Source organism: Astyanax mexicanus, chromosome 2 (assembly GCF_023375975.1).
Source record: "Astyanax mexicanus isolate ESR-SI-001 chromosome 2, AstMex3_surface, whole genome shotgun sequence".
NCBI lineage: Eukaryota > Metazoa > Chordata > Actinopteri > Characiformes > Acestrorhamphidae > Astyanax > Astyanax mexicanus.
The window spans coordinates 16,784,724-16,809,521 of NC_064409.1; the positions used below are offsets into that span (position 1 = coordinate 16,784,724).

General features: G+C 38.9%; 1 protein-coding gene across 8 annotated transcripts; it reads left to right on the top strand.

Annotated features, from left to right (window-relative positions):
* The first annotated feature begins 685 nt into the window (after window positions 1-685).
* kdm5a (lysine (K)-specific demethylase 5A) lies at window positions 686-24,473 on the top strand. Of its 8 annotated transcripts, none has more exons than XM_049473577.1 (27): window positions 686-2,155; window positions 5,212-5,289; window positions 6,337-6,459; window positions 6,646-6,816; window positions 7,782-7,994; window positions 8,244-8,322; window positions 8,481-8,572; window positions 9,336-9,494; window positions 9,689-9,808; window positions 10,020-10,178; window positions 10,860-11,041; window positions 11,590-11,752; window positions 11,867-11,986; window positions 12,498-12,692; window positions 13,105-13,286; window positions 14,583-14,707; window positions 14,818-14,968; window positions 15,711-15,828; window positions 16,052-16,407; window positions 17,119-17,257; window positions 17,364-17,543; window positions 18,663-19,379; window positions 20,349-20,477; window positions 20,607-20,751; window positions 21,408-21,628; window positions 21,783-22,226; window positions 23,319-24,473. In XM_049473577.1, exons 1-27 carry the CDS (start codon window positions 1,982-1,984, stop codon window positions 23,562-23,564), a joined length of 5,181 nt encoding a protein of 1,726 aa, XP_049329534.1. In that variant the 5' UTR covers window positions 686-1,981; the 3' UTR covers window positions 23,565-24,473. The 8 variants fall into 8 exon arrangements, with proteins under 8 accessions (XP_049329534.1, XP_049329536.1, XP_049329535.1 ...); XM_049473579.1 differs by having other exon boundaries at window positions 21,783-22,220; XM_049473578.1 differs by having other exon boundaries at window positions 15,714-15,828.
* The last annotated feature ends 325 nt before the right edge of the window (window positions 24,474-24,798 follow it).

The window sequence follows — 24,798 nt, forward strand, 5'->3', positions numbered from 1 at the left end:
CCCAGTTATCCCGCTGTTTACATAGACTTTGAAATGACAAAAGGAAGAAATCATTTAAACAGGAAAATCAGATTACATTTAAATTAGGTTATAATATAATATATCCGGTGTTTTACCAGCCGCATTACCCGCTTTGGCCTATTTTTAATTTAGTCAAAACGCATGCTAGCAAACCAGAGTGCCATTTGAAACGCGTTTCAAAACGGTGCAGAAGCAGGACTCCATATTTATTTACATTCCAGTCATATACTACTACTACCACCACCACTACTACTACTACTACTAATAATAATAATAATAATAATAATAATAATAATAATAATAATAATAATAATAATAATAATAATAATAAATATCTTCTTGTGGTCAAATAAAGGCTAGCCAAATATACATATATATTGGTGATATACTGGTGTTTGGAAGGAATTTAACCTTCTCTTTAATCTAAAAAAAATCAATACAAAGAGAACAAAAAAATACACTATAAAATAAGCGTTAAATGGATTCAGTAGTTATTTGACAGAAAACACATGCATCATTATATTTAATATATATAAATTAATAATATTATTAACCGGTGAAAATTTCCTACAGCGGCTCTTTTATGCGGTGGCACACTTTGGAAGGTAAAAGCTGGGGGGGCTGACAGCGCCCTCTAGCGAGGAGCCGAGGAAACGCAAGCTAAGTGAGATTAGCCGGAAGCCGCTAGCTGGCTAGCAGCGACCTTGCTAACGCTAGCTAGGTAAAGCCACCCAAATACAGGAGAAGCTGAGCTTCGGAAAGACGGGAATAATATTCGCAAAAGCTACAAGCTACACAGGATAGTGGGACAATTCATGATAATTTGTTAGCTAGTTATATTATTTAAATACAACTAGTTAGCTAACTAACGTTTTGTTTGCGTCGCTAGCTTGCTGACGGAGCTAACGAGCTAGCTAGCTAAGGTTAACTTCAATACTTTAAAGAAGCTGACTGGACTTAAGTTAAGTAGAAATAACCGAACGTGACGCCTTTTATAGACAGTTAAACAGTGCTTTTTAAACCAGATAGCATCTCAATCGCTTGTTTGACATAGTACCACGCGATTATTGGTTTATTGTTATTTTCTTTCGACAACCAATAATGAACGCTATTAGTGTAGCTAAGCTAACACTAGCGTAGTGCCACCCGATGTTGTGTCTAATTTTGCTACCCATCGGTGTGTGCATCATACCTGCTTTGCGCATGCGCTGAATGTGTTTTTCAATTTAAAATTTATTTTTGTTTGGGTGCATTAAACAATCTGCGCTCACTCATGTTAAGAGGTCATTTTTGGCACATTATTCGAGTGTTACAAAAAGGGTAAATGGTGATTAATATTATAAATTTAATATATAATAAATAATAAACCATTACATACAAAAAACATTAAAAATACCAAAAAGGGGTCTATACATTATAATCACATCTATTAAATTTGCTTTACAGTGATTTAAGCTATTCGAATATTCTAGAATATAATATTGTTTTTTTATGTAGGACTTTTACTTTTAAAGATTAAAAGGTTACACTACGGTAGCACGATTTGACAGGGTAGCACAACTCGTCACAACACCGGATACCAGAAGATATCCCTGTACCCGATTTTGATGTGTAAGCGTATTTTAATGGATAGAAGCCTGCAGTGATCGGTTTATTACCGTTACAAGTCTAAAATATGAGAAACATGAATACAGCCTATATATTCGACAGAACGCGTTTTAAAGCGGCGTTGTTTCGCGATAATAATGCTTTTAGCACATTACATTAGCTAGCTAGCCACCAAAGCGCTGTGTCTGCTCAGTGTTTGTAAATGAACACTGATGACTGACTTCTCCGTCCGGTTGTATGTATGAACGCAGGGGAGTGGTGTAGCGAGTGCCGGGGTGCTGCTGCTCTCCAGCTCGGCCCACAGTCAAACCTGATGATGGACAAACATCCCAAGGACATTTAATCGCATTAAATGACTTTTCTCTTCTTCTTAAGTTGCCAGAAAGGACAGCAGGACTTCATCCAGACTGTTTTTGGGGGTGTTTTTGGTGCGTTCAGACGTGGCACGCAGTGGAAACGGTTTCATTGTTCGTACCGAAGGCCACAATCATGGCGAAGAGAAAATGAAATAGTTCCTTGTGTGTCTGTGAGTTTGTTTATTTTTCACATTTTTTACTCCAGTTGAGGAGCATTCGCACCTACATGAGACCTATTCAAACTGGATTTGAGGAGTCTAGTTCATCACCTGTACTTTTAAATGGCTGAGGATCTAAATTGCTGGGTTATAAAGTAAACAGTACCTACGACTTCATCATGTCTATGTACGCGGAGTTCGTCCCACCTCCAGAGTGTCCCGTTTTCGAACCCAGCTGGGAGGATTTTTCAGATCCACTGGGCTATATATCTAAAATACGACCCATTGCAGAGAAATCGGGCATCTGCAAAATCAGACCACCACAGGTAAGTTAGGTTACTTAGTTAGTTAACAAGCTAGCACTAGGTTAGCTAGCTAACCTCCAACTCTTCTTTCTCCTTTGCCCTGTCCTCCACACACACAGATATCCATCTGTATGGTTTGTTTTGCTGCAGGACAAAAAAACATTATTTTCAAAGTCCTTAGATTTCCATGTATTTGCTTATCCCTAGCTATATCTCATCAGGTCAGGTCTTATATTATGTGTGCCCTATTCGTGTTGCTGCAATCATTGATTTCTGCAGAACATTCAGGACATCATTTTTGGTTTTTATGTTTTAGACACTTTGAGATGAGTTATGATTTATTTTGACTCAGCAGAAGAGCAGTAAAGCACATAATATTAAAGTATGTACCCACAAGTATCAAGACACCCTTTATTATTAGTGAAATAATCACGCTCATTTGTGATACTGGCACAGGTAGAGTAAGTTAGCTAGCTACCTTGCTAACCTAGGTTAGCTAACACCCAACTCTGCAGGAAGATATTACATACTGTTCTTCTACTGTATCTAGGCTACATGTTACCTTGTTCCTAAAACTAGCTACATCTCACCAGGCATCAGGTCCGGCCTATAAATCCCACTTTATATAATATTTGACCTTTTTATCTTTTTATCAACAATCCTTGACTTCTATAGAAAAAACAGAACTGAAGCTTTGCTCTGTTACTGCAATTTTCTTTTATATAATTAGAAGTTTTCTAGACTCTTTGAGATAATTTAGTTTGACCTAGAAGAGCAGCAGAGCACTTAATATTTGTGCCAAACAAAGGTTCTACTGTTCTGAGTCACAGTATAGTAGTTTAAACGTATCAAGAACCTCCTTGTAAATAGTGTAAATCATCTAGGTAATTTGAGGTGCTGACATAGGTTGAGTCGGTTAGCTAGCTAACTAGCTCTCACACACTCTTCTCCTTATGCCGTGTCCTTTATACACAGATCTATCTGCATGGTTTGTTTTGCTGCAGGGAGAGAGCCAGACAGACAATTGACATTACTGTTAATATATAATATTTATTGTGCTTAGGGTTTCATATATTTACTTATCATTAGCTATATCTTATCAGTTTGCAGATCAGGTCTACAAGGCCAACCTTATATTATGTGTGACATATTCATGTTGCAGCAATCATTGACTTCTACCGAACATCCAGGAGATCAGTTTTTGCTTTTTACTGCCCAAAAGTATAAAGACAGCCCTTATGATTAGTAAAATAATCTAGCTCATTTGAAATACTCGCATAGGTTGGGTAAATTAGCTAGGTTAGCTAACACCTGAATCTGCAGAGACATTACTGTTCTTTTACAGCATCTAGCTATGTTGTCTGGTTTGTAATACTAAACTCATTTCAAGCTTTATTTACTATTTTCAATATCATTAGCTATAAGTTGTATCTTAGCAGGCATCAGGTCAGGTATACAAGACACACCTTATATTATGTTTGACCTGTTCAGGTTAAAGAAAGATGCAACATCCAGCAGTGTCATTTGTATTATATGACAGAAGTTTTATGGACACTTTAAGATCCAGTTGTGAACCCCAGCTCATGCAGCTTTGCCATCAAGCTGCCGGCGTCAGAGGGAGCAAAATTGGCCCTGCTCCCTCTGGGTGGGTAGATGGCGCTCTCTCCCCACATCACTCCCAGGGTAATGTCTGCAGCACAGGGCGTCTGTGAGCTGATGTACCGGAGTCGAGCCGCTGTGCTTTCCTCCAAGCACGCTGGCTGCTCGGCAATGTTGCATCAGCAGCAGCTCGAAAAGAAGCGGTGGCTGGCTTCACATGTATCGGAGGAAGCATGTGTTAGTCTATGCCCTCCTGGTGTGTTGTGGCATTACTAGTGATAGGGGGAGTCCTAATGAGTGGGTTGGGTAATTGGCCGTGTAAATTGGGGAGAAAAATGGGAAAAAATTGAAATAAAATTATTTAAAAAAAAAAAAGATCCAGTTGTGGTTTTAGACACTTAATGACATACAAATGGTCTACTCGTCTGAGACACAGTTTGTGTAAAAAGCTTGCAGGAAGCCAAAAAGGCATTTCTGTTATAATAATCTTACATTCTTTATAATAATGTTACCTTTATTTATAATGCTTAATATGTTTGGCCTATTTATGTTGCAGCAAGCCTTGCCTTGTTACATTAATTCCGTTTTGTGTATTTAGAAGTTTTATAGGCACTTTGAGATCCAGGTGTGATTTTATTTGCCTCAAAAAACAGTGCCCTACAAATGTTCTGTTGTTCTGAGATGTAATATGCATGCCAAAATTTATAAAGAGACCCCTTTTAAATTGGAAAATTTTGCAGATCATTTGAGGTACTGGCATTGGTTGAGTTGCACAGCTTGTATAATCTTCATAGCAAGCCATTTTTTATAGAATGGGTTGGTCTATAGACGCCTTATATGTGCTAAAGATATGTTTAAAGCCAAGTCTGTAATTTATGGACTTATATGAAGCTCTATCCATTGTTATCCAGAGCTAGTCATCCAAAGTCAGAATTCAACAATTGATCTGCATATCCTATTGTGCGTGAATGAAATTGTATTCTTACAGCTAGTTCTAACATAGTAACAGGGTGGGTGTCTACAACTATTTGGATGTATTGGGATAATTTCTTAGACTCAAGTTTCAGTGGAAAAATCTTAATCATTTTCATATATTTTTTATGTATATTAGTAGGATCGTAGAAAGAAAGTAAGATTAATTCTTTCTTGTCTTCTCTCCTGAAGGACTGGCAGCCACCGTTTGCTTGTGATGTGCGCAACTTCCGCTTTACTCCTCGAGTCCAAAGGCTCAATGAACTTGAGGTAAGTTTAGTCTTAAAACACAACATTATAAGCTACTAGAACATCTTTAAGATTTTTAACTGTTTAATGTTAGGCTCATGTTGTGTACACAACAAGGGCTTAATTTTACTCACAGTTTTCCAGTACTATCAAATTTAACAGTTCTTTATCACATAAGCTATTTGCCTATGCATTTTTACTTTTCACACACAGTTTTGTTTTATCAGGAGTAGCAAACAAAACAAAAAGTGCTCACATTATAAGATTGTTTGCACACATATGATAAAGAATGAGCAATTACATTATAAACTGATGTGTCTGCTGCTTTGTTTTTATCTGCTTTTAGTGTATTTAGTAAGCAATATTGTCTATGTATGTTATGTTTTGGAACTAGCCAAATAAGAAGCTGTGTTTGGTGCCATAAAACAGTGGTTACCTAGGGCAAGGGTTCTCAACCTTGGTCTGGAGGACCCCTGTCTTACACTGTCCTAAACATAGTGGTTTCCTGCTATTACACACCACCTTTAATATAGGAAATGCTGATTATTAACTGATTAGCTAGTAAACATTTATTTATCTGAAATTGATTGGTTGGGTAACAGGCTCAATCACACAGGTTACACTCAACTTGGTCTATCTCCAAAAATGCCCGAACAGAAGAGATTACATATTTGCTAAATATCACTAAATATCAGTACTTTCCACGTTTAAACCACATCTGAATATTTAAATGCCTTGTGTTCTGTTGTTTTTAGAGATGGAGGAAATAATTGGACAGAAATAATTGTTAACTAATCGAAAAATTATTATCAGATGAGTCGACTACCAAAATAATCATTAGTTACAGCCCTGAAGTGCTAGGTATCAATAGGATTAAACTTAAACCTCATTGACATGATCCATTGAGGAAGTTCACTAATTACCTGAGGGGATATTTAGGGGTTATTTAAAGGTTCTCTTCGCCAATACGACTTATAACAATTTAATTTCCAATACATGAGATTTATTCTGAAATGATCTATACTCCTTCTCAATGTATTAATCTCCCTGTGTCCTCTCTACTTTTAGGCTCTCACCAGAATCAAGCTTAATTTCTTGGATCAAATCGCGAAGTTCTGGGAGCTCCAGGGTTCTAAACTACGTTTTCCACATGTGGAGAAAAAGATCCTGGACTTGTACCTTCTTAGCAAGGTAAGTTATCCACGTTAAACTCTAGAGAGTTATATAGTGCTCTCTACTTAGAATTAAGTACCTGTTGAAATGTTCAGTGGAATGGTTGAATATCAGAAGGATAACATTTGATTGACATTATATCTGATCATATACAGTACATTCTGCCTGTACATAGAATAAATGAAAACCGTTTTTTTTCTGTAGCTTGTGTCTGCTGAAGGGGGTTTTGAACTAGTCTGTAAGGAGAAGCGCTGGTCAAAGATAGCCAGTCGAATGGGGTTCCCCTCTGGGAAAGGCTCTGGGACCTTGCTTCGCTCGCACTTTCAGAGGATTCTCTACCCATACGAGCTTTTCCAGTCTGGAGCTTCATTCACAGTAAGTTTAGCATCTCTACTACTTGGTACACTGAAACTCAGTGACATGTTTTACTGAAAATATGGAATGTTTGGAATTTGCCTAGGGATGACTTGGGTGTTATTTGAAACAAAGGTTGACTAACTTTACAATATTGTAATAAATGTAATAAAATTGTTCATTTAAACTGGTAAAATCTGTTATATAAAAGGTTATAAAACCAAGATCATTTTATTTAGAATCTTGACTCTTGATTGTTGTATACCATTTTAATAATATGATGAATTGTAATTAGTACTCCATTACATTCTTGGGAAATTATTACAGGTGCAAGTACAAATGTATATTCATTCTAAACAATTTAACCCCTCAAAATGCCTTGTCCTATATACAGGCTACAGGTGTAGGTGATTAAAAACCCTCTTCTTCTACAGTAAAATAACTTATTTACTTTCTAAAAAATTGATGGCTTTGAAATCTCCTACAGGACACTTGGAGAAGCTGATTGTTTACTCTCTACTCCACTTAATAATTCCAGATCAGTAATAGGAATCAACCCAAATTCGACAGGTTTGCAAATATATGTAAAAACTAGACAAACTGAAGTTTAGGAAAGAGCCAATTTTAAGATTTTATTCATTATATTTTGACATAGCAGATTTAATTAAATATGTTTTTATATTGTCTATTACAATTACAATTATGCTTTTCAGCTTTTCATGTTTATTATCAAACATGAAAGCTTTTTATGTAATGCTTGAATAGAAATCCTCAAGATTTAGAGTTGTAATGTCAGGCAGACGATTGACAAAAATCCTGGCCTGTTAAGGGGTTAATAATGTTAATAATGTTGTGCTGATTAACCACCAGGGCATGTTTATAAATGGCTTATTAAACAGCTTTATAAAACAGGATATAAAAATAATAATGTTAGTTTGGATACATTTGCATAAACGTCGACACACAATGTCACTCTTATGCTGCAGGGCGTTCACCGTTTGTACCCGGAGGGAGATGAATCTGAGGATATAGATGAAGGAATAGAGGGTGGATGTGAAGAAGAGGAGGATGAAGAAGAGGAGAAACCGAGAGAGAAGGAAGGCCAGGAACGGGATTGTCTGGGTGACAGGCCGCAGAATAAAGAGCAGCCTGTACCTGAGAGACGATCTCGGCGCCTCAAATCAGAGGTTAGTTCCCAGGTACACAAGTATTACATAATAGTAATAATGAAATAGTGTATTATTGATTAGTGAACTAGTATTATTATTATTATTATAATTATTACAACAACCTTTTTACAGCCTGCTTTAGATTTCCAGTTGTCTCCAGTCTGGTTGGGGGCAGCATGTTTGCCATTCCAGCATAATCCTCCACTTTATCTTACTTTTGCTCAAGACACCACAGGGATGTTCATTTTATTGTTTTTATTATTTTTATTTCCCCTTCAGAGAGAGAACAAAGAGCCTAAAACCCTGCAGATCTTTGGCAGCAGTCCTAAGGTGGTTGGTCTGGAGATTGTTCCAGCCGGTAAGGTTCTTTCACATTATCTCAGACCTGCTCCGGAACTTATTTGGAGCAGGTGAAGAGAATAAAACTAAATCGAAGAAGCATTGAAATATAAATGTTATTGTTTGGAGTGGTTTTGTTAAAAATTAAAATGTATATATGGCTTTTTTGTAACCTAGATGATGGGTTTATTAAGAAGCAGAGGCATCTCAAGGCTCAAGCGTTTGCCATTAAGATGCGTCCCCGCAAAGAGACTCTGGAAGTCAATTTTGTGAGTACTATGTGTGTATAAAGTCAAGCATCTAATAAGTGGGGTAAAAATGTATACTATAGAGCGTAGGCCGGTCACATTTACTATTTTTACCGGACTATTTTTATCTATCCCTAGTAGATGTATAATGGAAAATGAGAACAGTGTGATTTTTTTTTTTTTTTTGATAAAAACAGCAAAAAAGTAGTACCCTGATGTGGTAAAAAGTGGTGGATGATATGGCATAATATTTCAGGGTATAATATCATATACAATATTAAAAAATGTTGGCAATATTATTGCATACGATATGATATGGCACACCCTTAATAATTAAATAATAAATAAATAAATAATAAACATTAAAAAAGACGCTGAACTGTGGAAATTGCATACTTTTGTCTTCGTCTACCACAGCCTATTTTGGATGTATAAAATGTCATTTTTATGCATTGGTAATTGCATGACTGGATAAATTATTGGTCATATTTATTTGTATGTGAACAAATACTCAAATTAACAAAGTGTATGATATTGAGGTCAGAAAAACTTATTGAATCATTAATATTTATTGTATGTTAAGCTGTTGATGTTATTACCATGTCTGGACTACCATAGAGACCTAAATATAGCTAAATATAGTTAATATTTGTATAGAATTAGTACATTTTTTTACCTTGGATTTTTTTATGTTACTGTCATGCTATAAAACTACAAAACAATGTCTACATATAGTCATCTATATTAAACCCAAATTAATAAGCATTTCTAATTTACGTCACAGATTGACCTGTACATGTGTATGGCTTGTGGGCGGGGAGATGAAGAGGACCGCCTCCTGCTGTGTGACGGTTGTGATGACAGTTACCACACCTTCTGCCTGATCCCTCCCCTTCAAGATGTTCCCAAGGGTGACTGGCGTTGTCCCAAATGTGTGGCAGAGGTATGGAGACCTGGCATTCTCTTCAGAGCTTTGACTGTTCTGGTTACATAAACCTCTTTCTACACCACACCTTGTTGTAACAGCTCAAGCTCTTCTTTTGTCAGAGATGAGAGGATGTTCAGCTCGGTGTCTTGTTGGAATTAAGCAGTTTAAGTGTTTGGGTTGGATGAGAAATGCTCCTGATCTCTCCTCAGGAATGCAGTAAGCCTCGGGAGGCGTTTGGTTTCGAGCAGGCAGTACGAGAATACACTCTCCAGAGTTTTGGCGAGATGGCGGACCACTTTAAGTCTGACTACTTCAACATGCCAGTTCATGTATGTAGTACACCACAGGCTTTTATAATGATATGTTTATGAAGATGTAAACTATCAATTTCCTTTTGTTTGTTCTGTGCCTCTGTAAGGGCGTCTGTGCCTGGCAATGATCCCATCAGCACTTTACTAATTAATCAACTAATTAAATACTTTAAGAAAAGAGTAAATTAGGATTAAACCTGTCTCCAATCTCTGTCAATGTTAATCTCAGATGGTGCCTACGGAGCTGGTGGAGAAGGAGTTTTGGAGGCTGGTGAGCAGTATAGAAGAAGACGTGATAGTGGAGTATGGAGCGGATATCGGCTCCAAAGATGTGGGCAGTGGATTTCCTGTCCGAGATGGGAAAAGAAGACTTGTAGGGGATGAAGAGGCAAGTCAGATATCATCAGCTTTGTGTAATGTGGTTGTGTCATATGCAGGGTATCTTAAGACCATCTTAAGTCCTAAAATGTCTTGCATTAAAACAAAAAAAATAAATCGAAAGCTTACTGTAAAGTATAACTTTATATTGGTGTTGTGTGCTTTTTTTCCATTTTGTTATTGTGAAAGTGGTCTTAATTTATGTCTGACTGGAAGTAAAAAGCATGTTTTTATATATATATTTTTAATTTACTGATACCCCTTTAAGAAGAAATAATTATAACTCACTTACAACCCACTTTTTCTCACTTTTTTCCATAAAGATTAAATTTTTTGTTCACCAGTGTTTTCTTATTTGGGATTTGTTCAGTTTATAAGGACATTGGGATCAATCATTATAAGAACAGAATTTCTCAGGAAAATGTTGTTAATTTATACCCATTTCCTATTTATTGAACTATATATTTAAGGAATAATTTTTTAAGTAAATGATAAAAGTATGTTGTTCTGTTGCGATATATTGATATTAATATATTTACATAAACATTTAGTTTGATTGGGGGTGGTTTTGTTCAGCTCTTAAGTGGTAGATGAAGTATTGAAAACTACATTAGTAATATCATTTTTTAAAGCGTAAATTATGTTTGTAAACATCATGAATTGTGTCCCCTCAACAATTCTCTAATTGCAGGAATATGCTAATTCGGGCTGGAACCTGAATAACATGCCAGTGCTGGAGCAGTCTGTTCTCACCCACATCAATGCAGACATCTCTGGTATGAAGGTGCCGTGGCTCTATGTGGGTATGTGCTTTTCATCCTTCTGCTGGCACATTGAGGACCACTGGAGCTACTCAATCAACTACCTGCACTGGTAAGATGATGCACACAGGGTATTGTTGGTTGAGGGACACTTTTGAATTGAGGAATAAAAGCGGAATTCAGATACAAACATAGAATATACTGAATTAGAAAATATAAAACAGCAGTGCCTGACACTGTAGCTTGGTGATGGTGCTTTAACCTTTATTGCTGAAGATCACTGTAATGTACAGACATCATACAGCACGCCTTATCTAGCCAGCACAATTAGCGATTAATTCAGCTTGGAAAACAGCTAGTAGTCATCTGTTAGCCACAAGGGCTAATTTTTTTTTTACCTATTACAAACCTAAAAAGTTGAAATGTAAAGGGGAGGAAGAGAGTCAAAAAACAAAAACAGAAAAAATAGGGCCCTATATGGGCAATGATTTTAGCACTGTTTCTAATAAGAAAGTCTGTTAAAACATTGCATTTCTTACATGTTTCTTTGGCATACGAAGTTTAATTATAATTAAAAAAATAATTAAGCATAATACTCCAAGCTTGATTTGAGGTTGAAGATGTGTTTAAAGTGTTTATATATTGCTTTTGCGATTTAAGGGGGGAGCCAAAGACCTGGTATGGAGTCCCAGCACATGCAGCAGAGCAGCTGGAGGCGGTAATGAAGAAGTTGGCCCCGGAGCTATTCGACTCACAGCCAGACCTGCTTCACCAGCTAGTCACCATCATGAACCCTAACGTTCTTATGGAGCATGGTGTTCCGGTGGGTCAACTGTATCTATGAATGATTGTGTGTCCACTGTTCACTGTAAATATCAGAAATTCTGGTTAGATTTGGTAGACATTACGACTCGTTTTTTTTTTTTTTGGTACACAGGTGTATCGGACCAATCAGTGCGCTGGGGAGTTTGTGGTAACCTTTCCGAGAGCCTATCACAGTGGCTTCAACCAGGGATACAACTTTGCTGAAGCTGTCAACTTCTGTACTGCAGATTGGGTACGTTGCACTCCTATTGCTCAGCATCTGGATGTTTCTGGATGAATCTCAAATACCTCCTCACTCACTATTTAGTGAACATAATACTTAATCCCTGTCTGGGAGACCAACCCAAGATCTTGAGCTACACAGCTTTTTGAATGGAGATTTTCCATTAAAAGTCTATGACTAGGTTTAATTCCTGTTTGGGAAACTGACCAAATAAATTATAAAACTACAAAACAAAATCTACACACAGACAGCACTAGATTTAAATTTAGATTTCTATAAATAAATAAATGTAATATTATTACATATATACTATATTATTACAAATGTATGTTCAGTTTGGTTTAGAATCCATAATCCATAATGTTTGTCTTTCTTTATGAGGTCCAATCACCCTATATGTTAAATACTCCTACTACTACTACTATACTATGTTATATACTATACTATATAATATACTATATACTATACTATACCATAATTTGCTACACAAGTGACTGTCAGTGATGTGCTTCCTGTGTAGCTTCCAATGGGACGCCAGTGTGTGGCACACTACAGGCGTTTACAGCGGCAATGTGTATTCTCTCATGAGGAGCTGCTGTGCAAGATGGCCGCAGACCCAGAGAGCCTTGATGTGGAGCTTGCTGCTGCTGTGTACAAAGAGCTGGGAGACATGATGGACGAGGAGAGCAGGCTTCGACAGGCTGTCAGTGACATGGTAAGGCATTATGACATAATTTTGTATAGAAGCCATGTACTGTTCAGCCGCAGGTGTCCCAATACTTTTGTCCTTATAGTGTATATTATGGTATTTTGAGTAAAATACAATACGTTTTAGTATTGTAAGATTTAAAATAATACTGCGCAGTCAAATACACTTTTTTTGTAATTTTATATTGAGTGTTTTAAGTCTTATCCACACCCACAATAGACTTAGAAAAGATTTGTTAAAAAACACTTCACTAGAATAATAAATAACATAATTTTGGTCATCTATAATTAATAGTAATAAGGATATATTAGATAATAGATATATGCATTGATGTAACATTTCCTGTCTTGGTTTATTGTGTGTATATATAGCATCATTAGTGGTAAACTGTAATATATTTCACACCGTCTGTCTATAGGGGGTGCTGTCTTTTGAGCAAGAGGTGTTTGAACTTGTCCCAGATGATGAGAGGCAGTGTTACAAATGCAAAACCACTTGTTTCCTGTCTGCGCTGACCTGCCCATGCAGCCCTGATCGCCTGGTGTGTCTTCACCACACAGCTGACCTCTGTGACTGTCCTCTCACCAGCAAGTGTCTCAGGTTAGTAGGCATGACTCTGATACTGTATCTCATACTGTACAGAAGGTCTTCATGTGTCTGTTCATTTAGTTTGTAAAAATGGACTTTGGTCTTGGTGCAGTTCATATCGGCAGATGTGAATCAGTAATTGCACTCGAGTGTAGACCAAAAAAACACACAAGAACCACGAGAGAAGGTAATCTCAGTCTGGTTCCAAATCGAACTCCAAAGTGGGTTGTGATCCAACCCCGATCCAACCCAACTATTTAATATATTTCTCATATTTGAGCTAAACTGCTGTTCAGGTGCAGTTTTACCTGATATATTAGCCAGATAATTATCATAGCAGTGGACAAATGCTGTCTCTGCTGCTGCTTCTTGCTAAACAGTTTTTTAACAGTGAACGCCGGATGCTTATCGGCCAGATGCTCATGATTCAGACCTGAGAAACAAACTTCAGATGTAAAAACAAGGCCTGTGCCAATACGAAACTCCGTACTGATACTGAGATTGGCGAAAATCATTGTATCAAATAATTAGCCAAAAAGATCACGTAAATGCTTAATCCTAGGATCCAAGCCTACATGCCAGTATTCGAGGCTTTGGAGATGGCTATGCTAAGCACAGTGATTAGGTTTTATAATATATATATATATATATATTTTTTTTATATATATATATATAATTTTATTTAGATTTTTTATGCCATTTTCTCCCAATTTACATGGCCAATTACCCAACCCACTCATTAGTACTCCCCCTATCATTAGTGATGCCCCGACACAAAGAGGGTGAAGACCAGCACATGCCCCCTCCGATACATTTGAAGTCAGCCACCGCCTCTTTTCAAACTGTTGTTGATGCAGCATTGACGAGTAGCATTACAGCGCACTCTGAGGAAAGCGCAGCGACTCAGTTCTGATACATGAGCTCACAGATGCCTTGTGCTGATCGACATCACCCTTTGGAGTGATGTGAGGAGAGAGCCCCATCTACCCACCCAGAGAGAGCAAGAACGATTGTGCTTTCTCAGGGCTCTGACAGCTGATGGCAAGCTACATAAACAGGATTTGAACCGACAAGCTTCTGATTATAGTGGCAGCGCCTAGGGACAAATGTTTCATTAACATCATAGTTTAACGATATCAGCAGATTCTCAAGGTTGCATCATTGATATCAGTATAAGACAGGAAAAAGTGGTATTGTGCCACTCACAAAATGATCATGGTTGTTATAAATTGTTTACAATTATATCATACCTTAATAACTAACTGCTACAATAAATCTTTTGATCATTTGACCATGTGTGACACACAGGTACAGGTATGATCAAGAGGAATTCCCTGCTATGCTGTATGGGGTAAAGTCACGTGCCCAGTCCTACGAGACCTGGGCCAAGAGAGTTACTGAAGCACTGGCTGCTGATCACAAAAACAAGAAAGGTATTTCTTTCTCTAACTTTCTCTTACGCTGTCTCTTTCTCTCTGCCATTTGCACTGTGATTTTTATATACACACGCACACACTTATTCTTACTCTGTTCCATCTCTCAGATCTGATCGAACTGAAGGTCTTGCTGGAGGACGCGGAGGACAGAAAGTACCCAGAGAACAATTTGTTCCGCAAGCTGAGAGAGATGGTGAAGGAAGCCGAGACCTGTTCCTCTGTGGCCCAGCTGCTGCTCAGCCACAAGCAGAGACACAAGTCAGTGATTTGTCACATTTGCCCAAACAAGCTTTCCATCAGTTGTTATGATTTAACCCCAAAAAACAAGGCCTTAGCCTTGAGTTGAACATGGTGGGGAACAAATAGATGTTGCTCATTTAGGGGTAGTGTATGTAGTTATGTAGTTGCAGCATTGATGATGATAGAGTCTGACCACTGCACAAAACCTTCTACAGCACATCCCAAAGATTCTCAGTGAGGTTAAGGTCTGGACTCTGTGGTGAACAATCCATGTGTGAAAATGATGATCTCATGCTCCCTGAACCCTGAACTCTTTCACAATTCCAGCCCCATGAATCCTGCCATTGTCATAATGAAATACGGCCGTGCCATCAGGGAAGAAAAAATACATTGATGGAATAACCTGGTCTATATTCAGTATATTCAGGTAGTCAGCTGACCTCGTTCTTTCAGCGCATACTGTTGCTGAACCTAAACCTGACCAACTGCAGCAACCCCAGATCATTGACTTAGTTAAATCCAGGTGGCGACTTTTTTTTGGCCGGGCAGTGTATTATGAGTACAGCCTCTGGTACCTGTATTTAGCTCCAGAGTTTATCTTAATTATTACATAAATAGCATTTTACTTCCATATCTACTGTGCAGTTTGTAGTAGTTACTGAGTAATATGTATTATATATTAAAATCTGAATGAAAAATGTATAAAATATTTTGAATGAAAGCGATTGATTGCCTGACTGACTCATTTTTGTGTTTTAAGAAGGGAGCGCACAGAGAGCAGCCGAATACGAACCAAGCTAACCGTGGAGGAGCTGAAAGCATTTGTGGAGCAGCTGTTCCGCCTGCCCTGCATCATTAACCAGGCACGCCAGGTCAAAGTGAGTCAGCAGCTTTTCTAATGGATGATTCCTAAATCTTTCTGGATAACTTAGTTTTGTGTAGCTTTTACTTTTCTGGATTTCTTGAACTGTTTGTTTTAAGCTTTGGAAAGAAGTTTTTTTAAGATTGCAGAAAGGCTCTTTTCTATTTAATCTACCTATGGGCTGATTTCTGCAGTGAAAACTTCTATGTCTCTAAACTATTGTCTGCTCCATCCCTCAGGAGCTGCTGGAGAATGTAGAAGACTTCCATGAGCGTTCACAGGTGGCTTTGACAGATGAGACCCCAGATTCGAGTAAGCTGCAGGCTTTAGTGGACCTGGGTTCTGGGCTGGACGTGGAGCTGCCTGAGCTGCCTCGGCTAAAGCAGGAGCTACAGCAGGCACGCTGGCTGGACGAGGTGCGCCTCACCCTGCAGGAACCCCAGCGAGTCACTCTGGAGCTTATGAAGCGTCTGATTGACTCAGGTGTGGGTCTAGCACCGCACCATGCTGTGGAGAAAGCCATGGCAGAGCTGCAGGAAATCCTCACAGTGTCTGAGCGCTGGGAGGACAAAGCCCGTGCCTGCTTGCAGGCCAGGTAATAATTCTTTTTTTTTACTTAATACTTGTTTTTTCAAGTCACAATGACTTGCTTGTACTTGTGATTTTTGTTTTAATATGAAATAATTTTTTTTGCATTATAAGGCTCAAAAAATGTCTATATTCTGGTCTATTTTTATACATAAGGCGCACTAGATTATAAGGCACATTTTAAAAGACACTATAAGGAACTTCTAATTCATCAGGTCTTGCCGCTGAGTGGTGGTGTGGGGAAAATTAGGGAAGTAGCTAACTAAGTTAATTAAAGCTAAGCTAAGACTTTACACAGATTTGTCTGTTTATTTTTGTGTGAGTAAAGTGCTTTCGTTTATTTACAGTAAGCTTAGAAACCCAAATTTCATTAGCAGAGCTAGCGTGGTTAGCGGGTAATGCTAATTCTACTTCAGCAGTGCTAGCCAGGGTTATCAGCAGGCTACATGCCGATAATACTCGCCTCTGAACGGGGAAATAGCAGTTAGCAGAAAATGCTAATGCTACTCCAGCCCCAGTGCTGTAGAACTAAACTGAAACTCCTGAGTAACACTGCAATTGGAGTGTCTTAACTGCTCCTTACAACCTGACTGGTAAAATTCATACATAAGGCACACTTACGATTAAAAAAAAAATTAATGGATTCTAAGTGTGCGCCTTATAGTGTGAAAAATATGGTATACAGAGAAATGTTTAATATTTACATATTATATTTCAGACCCAGGCACAGCATGATCACCCTGGAAAACATTGTTATGGAGGCCAAGAACATTCCTGCCTACCTGCCCAATGTGTTGGCCCTCAGAGAAGCACTCCACAAAGCCAAAGAATGGACGTCCAGAGTGGAGGCTATCCAGGTACGCTGCATTTTCTACACTATACACTGCTAATGGTCACAGCAGAGTCACAGCTCCAGTAATAGAAATTGATGTGTTTCTAACACGTTTTATACTGTTTGGACAGAATGGCAGTAATTATGCTTACCTGGATCAACTGGAGGCGCTGTTAGCGAGGGGGCGCTCTATCCCAGTGCGTCTGGATGCGCTGCCGCAGGTCGAGTCCCAGGTAGCCTCAGCACGATCTTGGAGAGAGAGGACAGCTCGCACTTTCCTTAAGAAGAACTCAACCTATACTCTTCTCCAGGTAAAACTTGACAGTCTTAAAAAAAAAATATAGGACACCCAATTAAATTCTTCCCTAACAAGAATTAAGCATAGTTGTTGGCTACATTTTACTTTCATTGAAACAACTCAAAATGCTGTGTAGTTCAAGACTAGGCTTAATCCTTGTCTGGGAAACGCATGTTAAAAAGGTTAATCATGATGCCCATGTCAGACCTGCATGAGCCAAGACTTGTAGGGCTGGGAAGTTAATTGAATTAATTTAATGAACTGAATTACTGTTTTAAGGCTATTTTCAGAGATTATACATCTTTACATATAGAAGCTACCCGAGGGAATCAGCCAGATGTTGGTGGTTCTGTCAGAAAAGAAAAAATAAATCTTTTAATGTGCTATAATTTTTATATTTTAGCCATTTCTTAACTTAATATAAAAGCTGCATGTTATTTTTAAAGGGCTGCTTACTATTTGTATAAAACAAATAGATCAAATGTGAATAAAACAATAATTTGCAATAGCTAACACTTTAAAATCTCCATACAAATAAAAAATTGAAGTTGTTCTGTAAGAACTGAAAATATAAATTGTAATTGAGAACGGCTCATATATGTGAAGAATATCAATAATTATCTTTCTGTACAATATCGCCCAGCGTTTCAAATTCAAATATTGGAAATTTGAAAAAAAAAAAAATAATAATAATTATAATAATAATAATAAATAAATAAACAAAAATAATAATAATCTCTTAAAAATTTGTTGGGCATAAGACTAGCATAGTTTGTTTGGAATCTGGCCTTTGTGATTTTCTCACTTCACTAATTAAAAACAAAGTGCTAAGCAGTGGCAGCCTGAAGATCCTCAGTGTAAAACCCAGATCTCTGTCATTGATATCCTCGTTCTATATCTGCTAAGCCACAATTGCCATCGAAAAGATTTCATTAAATAATTAGAATTCGGTCATTCCACTGTCCACAAAAAAAATACGATTGAAATGTTTTAGGTTAAAGACAAAGTTTTTTACTGTGTGTCCTTATTTTTTTAAGTATTTGAAATTCCTCCATTTAAGTAATTTATTCCTAACTTTTAAATTGTAACATGTGTACATCCTTTCTTACCTTTATATATTTTCTACTTTTAGGTTCTAAGCCCCCGTACAGACATTGGCGTATATGGCAACAGTAAAAGCAAGCGCAAGCGAGCGAAGGAGCTGCTGGAGCAGGAGCGTGGACTAGAGCTCGACAGCCTGAGCGACCTGGATGAAAGCCTTGAAGAGGCACGTGAACCCTCTGCTGTAGTGGCTGCCTTCAAGGCCAAGGAGCAGCAAGAGGTAGAAGCCATCCACTCCCTACGTGCCGCCAACCTGGCCAAGATGGCCATGGCTGACCGTATAGAGGAGGTCAAGTTCTGCCTGTGTCGTAAAACGGCAGTGGGCTTCATGCTTCAGTGCGAACTGTGTAAGGACTGGTTCCACGGTGCCTGTGTGCCCCTACCCAAAACAGGCTCGCAGAAGAAGCTGGTGGCTGGCTGGCAGGGCAGCAATAAGGAGTCAAAGTTTCTATGTCCGCTATGTCAGCGTTCGCGGCGGCCCCGGCTAGAAACCATCCTCTCGCTGCTGGTGTCGCTGCAGAAGCTGCCTGTGCGGCTCCCTGAAGGTGAAGCGCTCCAGTGTTTGACGGAGCGAGCCATGAGCTGGCAGGACCGAGCACGGCAGGCCTTGGCCACTGATGAGCTCTCGTCTGCCTTGGCCAAGCTATCTGTGCTCAGTCAGCGCATGGTTGAGTTGGCTGCACGTGAGAAGACTGAGAAGATCATCAACGCAGAGTTACAGAAGGCTGCGGCCAACCCAGACCTGCAGGTAAGACTGCCACATCGTACGGGTGTTTTAAGTTTTAATAAACCTTTTTAACATATACACTTAGGGGTGTGCCATATTGTATCATACGCAATAATATCACATCAACATTTTTAATATCGTGAACAATGTTATACCTTGAAGAATCGTGCCATATCACCCACCCCTATTTATGACATCAGAGTACTACTTTTTTTTTTTTTTTTTTTTTGCTGTTTTTAGCAAAAGAAAAATTCACACTGCTCTCGTTTCCCATTATATATCTACTAGAGACAAATTATATCTGTCCAGTATAATTTTATTTTACTTCAATCTTGGATATATGGAGATATTTGAAGTGCAATATTAGTATCATGACATTCTGGATCATTGACTTCTGTTACAAATCTGATAAAATTCTTGTATTTTTTTATGTCACTTAGGGGTGTGCCATTGCATATCATATGCAATAATAGAAATTCATTTTTATTTTGTGGCAGTAGTGCCACAATAATTTGTTTTAATTTTTTGTAAAATCCATAAGAGTATCTTTATCGTGATCGTGGCATCAGTGAACAAATAAATTAGTTATCAACAAAGCAGGCAAAAAAGTACAAAAGTTGCTAAATATTTGGTGCCATCCATAAACTCTGCAGTTAATGACTAACAGCTGACAGTGTCTGCAGTCTGAAATGCAATGCTACCCTTTTCGTAACTTTTATTGTGTATTTTGTGTATATTTCTCTCAAATGTTAACCGTATTGGAGAAGGAACTATTTTTAACTTGAAATTAAAGTTAGTGTAAAAGGTTTTATTCAAGTCATTGTTAAGCATTTCTAGTAGTCCCTTCATCATGAAATGTTAACACCATATAGAATGTCAGATTCATATTAAGCCAACGTGCTAATTTATGATATTTTATGTTTTGCTGTAATGAACAATGAATAGTACTGAACTTAATAGTAACACGCCTTCCCCTTTCCTTTTTTTCAGGGACACATTCAGACATTCCAGCAGGCGGGATTCAGCAGAGCCACCTCTCCACGGCCATCGCTGGACTACGACGATGAGGAAACGGACTCAGACGAGGACATCCGCGAGACTTACGGCTATGATATGAAGGTAGATTTTTAAAAATGCCTGTAAATTATTGATATATGATTATATAATTTGGAAAAAAAGAAAAAAGATTTGATGTACTGAAAATGGTGTACGTTGTCAGTATTCATATCTCTGTGTCTCTGTTTGCAGGATTCTGGTGAGGTGAAGCCCTACTTGTTCTGTGATGAGGAGATTCCTGTGAAGTCAGAAGAAGTTGTCAGCCACATGTGGCCAGCCACACCGTCATTCTGTGCAGAACATGCCTACTCTTCTGCCTCCAAGTCTTGTCCTCAGAGTAAGTAATACTGTAGGCAGAGTATATATATAAGATAAACATGTTACTTTATGATTGTCAGATGTTGTAATTAACCTTGGAGGCAATAGTATTCGTGTTGAAATTAGCATGGGTTCTCTTCCAATACCCTCCTCCAGACCAAATGCACTGAACACTGTATTAAAGTACAAATAAGTATTAGGTTATTATCAATCAAAAAACACTCCCTCAATTCCCCAAATATAGGTGTAACAAATTTAACAAGCTCAAAAAATCTCTATTGCCAAATTGGTCTGAGTTGGATGTTTTTCCAGGTCATCAAAGGGGAGGAGTCTTAAATATTTCTGCAGGCTCTTTTATAGAGCTCTTCTGGTGGCCAGCCATAGACCTGCACCTTTAGAAACTCAAAAAAGACACACAAAACAAAAGTTCTGAATGAGCATCAGGAGTTGTTAGTTTTGCTGTAAAATTATGAAGAAAAGGTTGGTTTATTTATACATGCCTACTATGAAGAAGGAAAGCAATAAATGTTTTTTTTTCTCTGTGCTTACGTGTTTTTTTTTTTGACAGGTTTGAATTATAATAGGATTTCCCAGGTAGAATACATTAGGTCAGAAATATGTCCAACCAGTTTAACAGAAGTACAAACAAATTCCTTCCCGTTCTTCTTTCTCTAGACCAGACCACCCCACGCAAGCAGCCCAGGAAGACGCCCCTGGTGCCCCGCAGTTTGGAGCCACCAGTACTAGAACTGTCTCCAGCTGCGAAGGCCCAGCTGGAGGAGCTTATGATGGAAGGGGATCTGCTGGAGGTCTCTCTGGATGAAACTCAGCACATCTGGAGGATTCTGCAGGCCACCCACCCACCATCAGAGGAACGCTTCCTGCAGGTCATGGAGGTGAGCATTTCCACACCCCCTAGTGTTACCTTTGTGTTGTTGAAAAAGCCAGTTGCATGTTGGTTGGTTTATTCTTTGTTGACCTCACCTCTTTTATTCTACTATTGGATTAAGGCAAATTTCATTGATTTTTCCTCATTTTTTACACCTTCAGTCAGAAGACGCTATGCTGGAGAAGCCAATGAAGCTGAAGCTAAAGGATGTGGAGAAGAAGAGGAAAAGGAAGCTGGAAAGAGCTGAACAACAGCTACTACTGGCTACCACAGGAGTGGATGGCCGACCCAAATGCAAAGACACAAAGAGGGTGCTGGAGGTGGGCGGTAAACCCAAGAAAAAGAAGCTCAAGCTAAACCCAGACAGGTCGCGTGAGCTCAAGCAGCTGGCCAAACGCCTCGCCAAGGAAGAGAAAGAGAGGAAGAGGAAGGAGAAAGCTGCAGCCAAGGCAGAGTTTGCGAAGGAAGGACTTGAGCGCAAGAAGGAGAAGAAGGTCTTGGACATTCCTTCAAAGTATGACTGGTCTGGTGCAGAGGACTCCAATGATGAAAATGCTGTGTGTGCGGCGAAGAACTGCCAGAGGCCGTGCAAGGACAAGGTTAGTGTGAGTGTTCTCGTTCCATTTTTTTTCCATTAAACACTCAATAATTTTGTTACCTTTCCAGGTATTGTGCCAAATTCTGCCTTCCCGCCGCAATCCCTTTTGACTGCACACATGTATTGCAGCATGTGAAAGGGAGTCAGATTTTAGCACAACACCAGTTATTTTTCTTCATCTATTGTTTAAGATTGTAAATAACCTGCCTTGACTGCTGTATTTTTCGGACTATAAGGCGCACATATAGTCAGTGTGCCTTATAATCCAGAGCGCATTATGTATGCATTTTACCAGTCAGGTTGTAAGGAGCAATAAAGCTACTCTGACTAATTCCAGATTATGAGACAACTAGTGTTGTTAACTAGGGGTGGCTAGCACAGCTAACTGAGGCTGGCTAGCGCTGCTAACCGTGGCTGGCTTAGCTAGCGGTTTGTCCCACGTAGCTTGTTTTAACACGGGAAACACACAGACTAGAGTCTAGATATATTAGATATATTCACCTCTGAACAGCAAAAGAGCTAGCACAGTTAGCGGGTAATGCTAATGCTGCTCCAACAGTGCTAGCCGTGGTTAGCAGCAGGCTAGAGGCCAAAAATTAACGTGAATTAGGTGGGGGGGTGTTGAGGGGTGGAGCGTTGTGTGTGTGTGTGCTCTTACTGTAAGACTGCACCGGAAGGGGGGGAGGGAGGGCCCCACGCTGATAGTCACGCTGTCTACTGCTCTCTGGTCTAATGAAGATAATTTAAAAACCAGGACATTTCCTCACTTTTTGAAAAAAACCCGGGACGCCCGGGACAGGACGTGAAATATGGACATGTCCCGGGAAATAGAGACGTTTGGTCACCCAACAAAAATACTCACCTCTGAACGGAGAAACAGAGGTTTGCGGCTAATGCTTATGCTGCTTCAGCCTAGTTCTCCAGCCTGGAGAAATAAACTGAAATGCCTTTATAACACTATACCTCAGCCGAGTGGCTTTACTGCTCCTTACAAGCTGAATTTAAGTGCGACTTATAGTGCGAAAAATACAGTAATACAATACTAGACAAAGGTGCTAAGAGAACTTTTTTAACTTTGCTTCTCTTTCTGATTTTGCAGGTGGATTGGGTTCAGTGTGATGGGGGATGTGATGAGTGGTTCCATCAGGTGTGTGTAGGCGTGTCATGCGAGATGGCTGAGAATGAAGACTACATCTGCACGGCTTGTTCCCGAAAGGCTGCAGGCATCACTGGGGGAGGGATGGGCGTTAAAGTAGGTGTAGAGACTGTGGTAATGACGTCGCCCATCTCCAGCACCCAGACACTGTCCCCTGTACCCCAGCCAGAGCCTCAGGAGGGCAGCTAGCCCACAGAGCCACCAGCCAGACTTCATACAAACTCTATAATAATTGTTTTTTTAGTTCTACACTCTACACCCTACAACCTCAATCAGTCGGAATGTGGATCCGGGCTTCTCCTTAATCTGATCTGTTGGTGGAAGAACGAGGGAACTATAATGTATAACTGGTCAGAGGATAATATGCATGAGCGGAGGTAACTGGTTCACTGCCTGTCTTGGTGTTTTTACTTGGGGACTCTATGCATGGATTGCCACCTAAACATGGATATATCAGAGGTAATTACTGGAGAAATTTAGAAGAGGACAAAAGCGCACAATGGAAACTTTCCTCTTTGCACCTTTAGATCAGAATCATGGTCCCAGAAGGTGTTCTCTTGTGTTCTCTCTCTCTCTAGTGCGTTCCCTCTTGACACAAACTGCTTGACCACAGATGTTTTTAAGACCCCCATGAGCACACTCGAATTAAAGAGTTTATCATGAATGGACCAGGCTGTTTTTACCAGCTTACATCAGTCCTTTTTCTCTGTTCAAATCTTTACAGGCCAATCCACACAAACACAAACCATGTAAAAAGGATACATCCATATTCTTTGATACACAGCTGATCTGGCTTCAGACTTCCCTTCATTAATAGCCGGTAGGAGGATGATTAACCTGCTCATCTACAGTTGATCCACCTGATCCATAAACAAAATACAGCTCAATATGTAGAACTAGTTTAAAATTGTTCTATGTAGGTAAAATATTTATGATGTAAATAGATTTTACGCAGTCTGTGCGTTGATGTGGATGTTTTTTGTTGCTCACCTTTATTAAAACTATTCCTAGTGAAACAAACCAAAATGATGGTTGTTTTATTTGTGCTTTTAAAAAATCTGTATGTTTCAATGACGCAAATACATATTTTTGGAGATACTTGATGGGTTTCTGTTATTTATTTGGTAATTTCATACAGTATAACTTTATGGTAAATTATTGCCTTCTTCTCCTTCTTGTTGTTCTACTTGACTTCTTAGTCAACTAACTTACTTACATACTTCACAAGGAAGATTCTTCACAAGGGGTCTTGTTAGGTCTTGCTAGTTAGTTAGTTAGTTCGTTCGTTAGTTAGTGCTTTACAGTGACACTGAGCATACCGTATTTTACGCATAAGGTGCACTGACTAGTTTTGAGAAAATTTAAGTATTTAAAGTGCGCCTTGTGCGAAAAATACGATATGGTCAGTATCACTGTATTATCC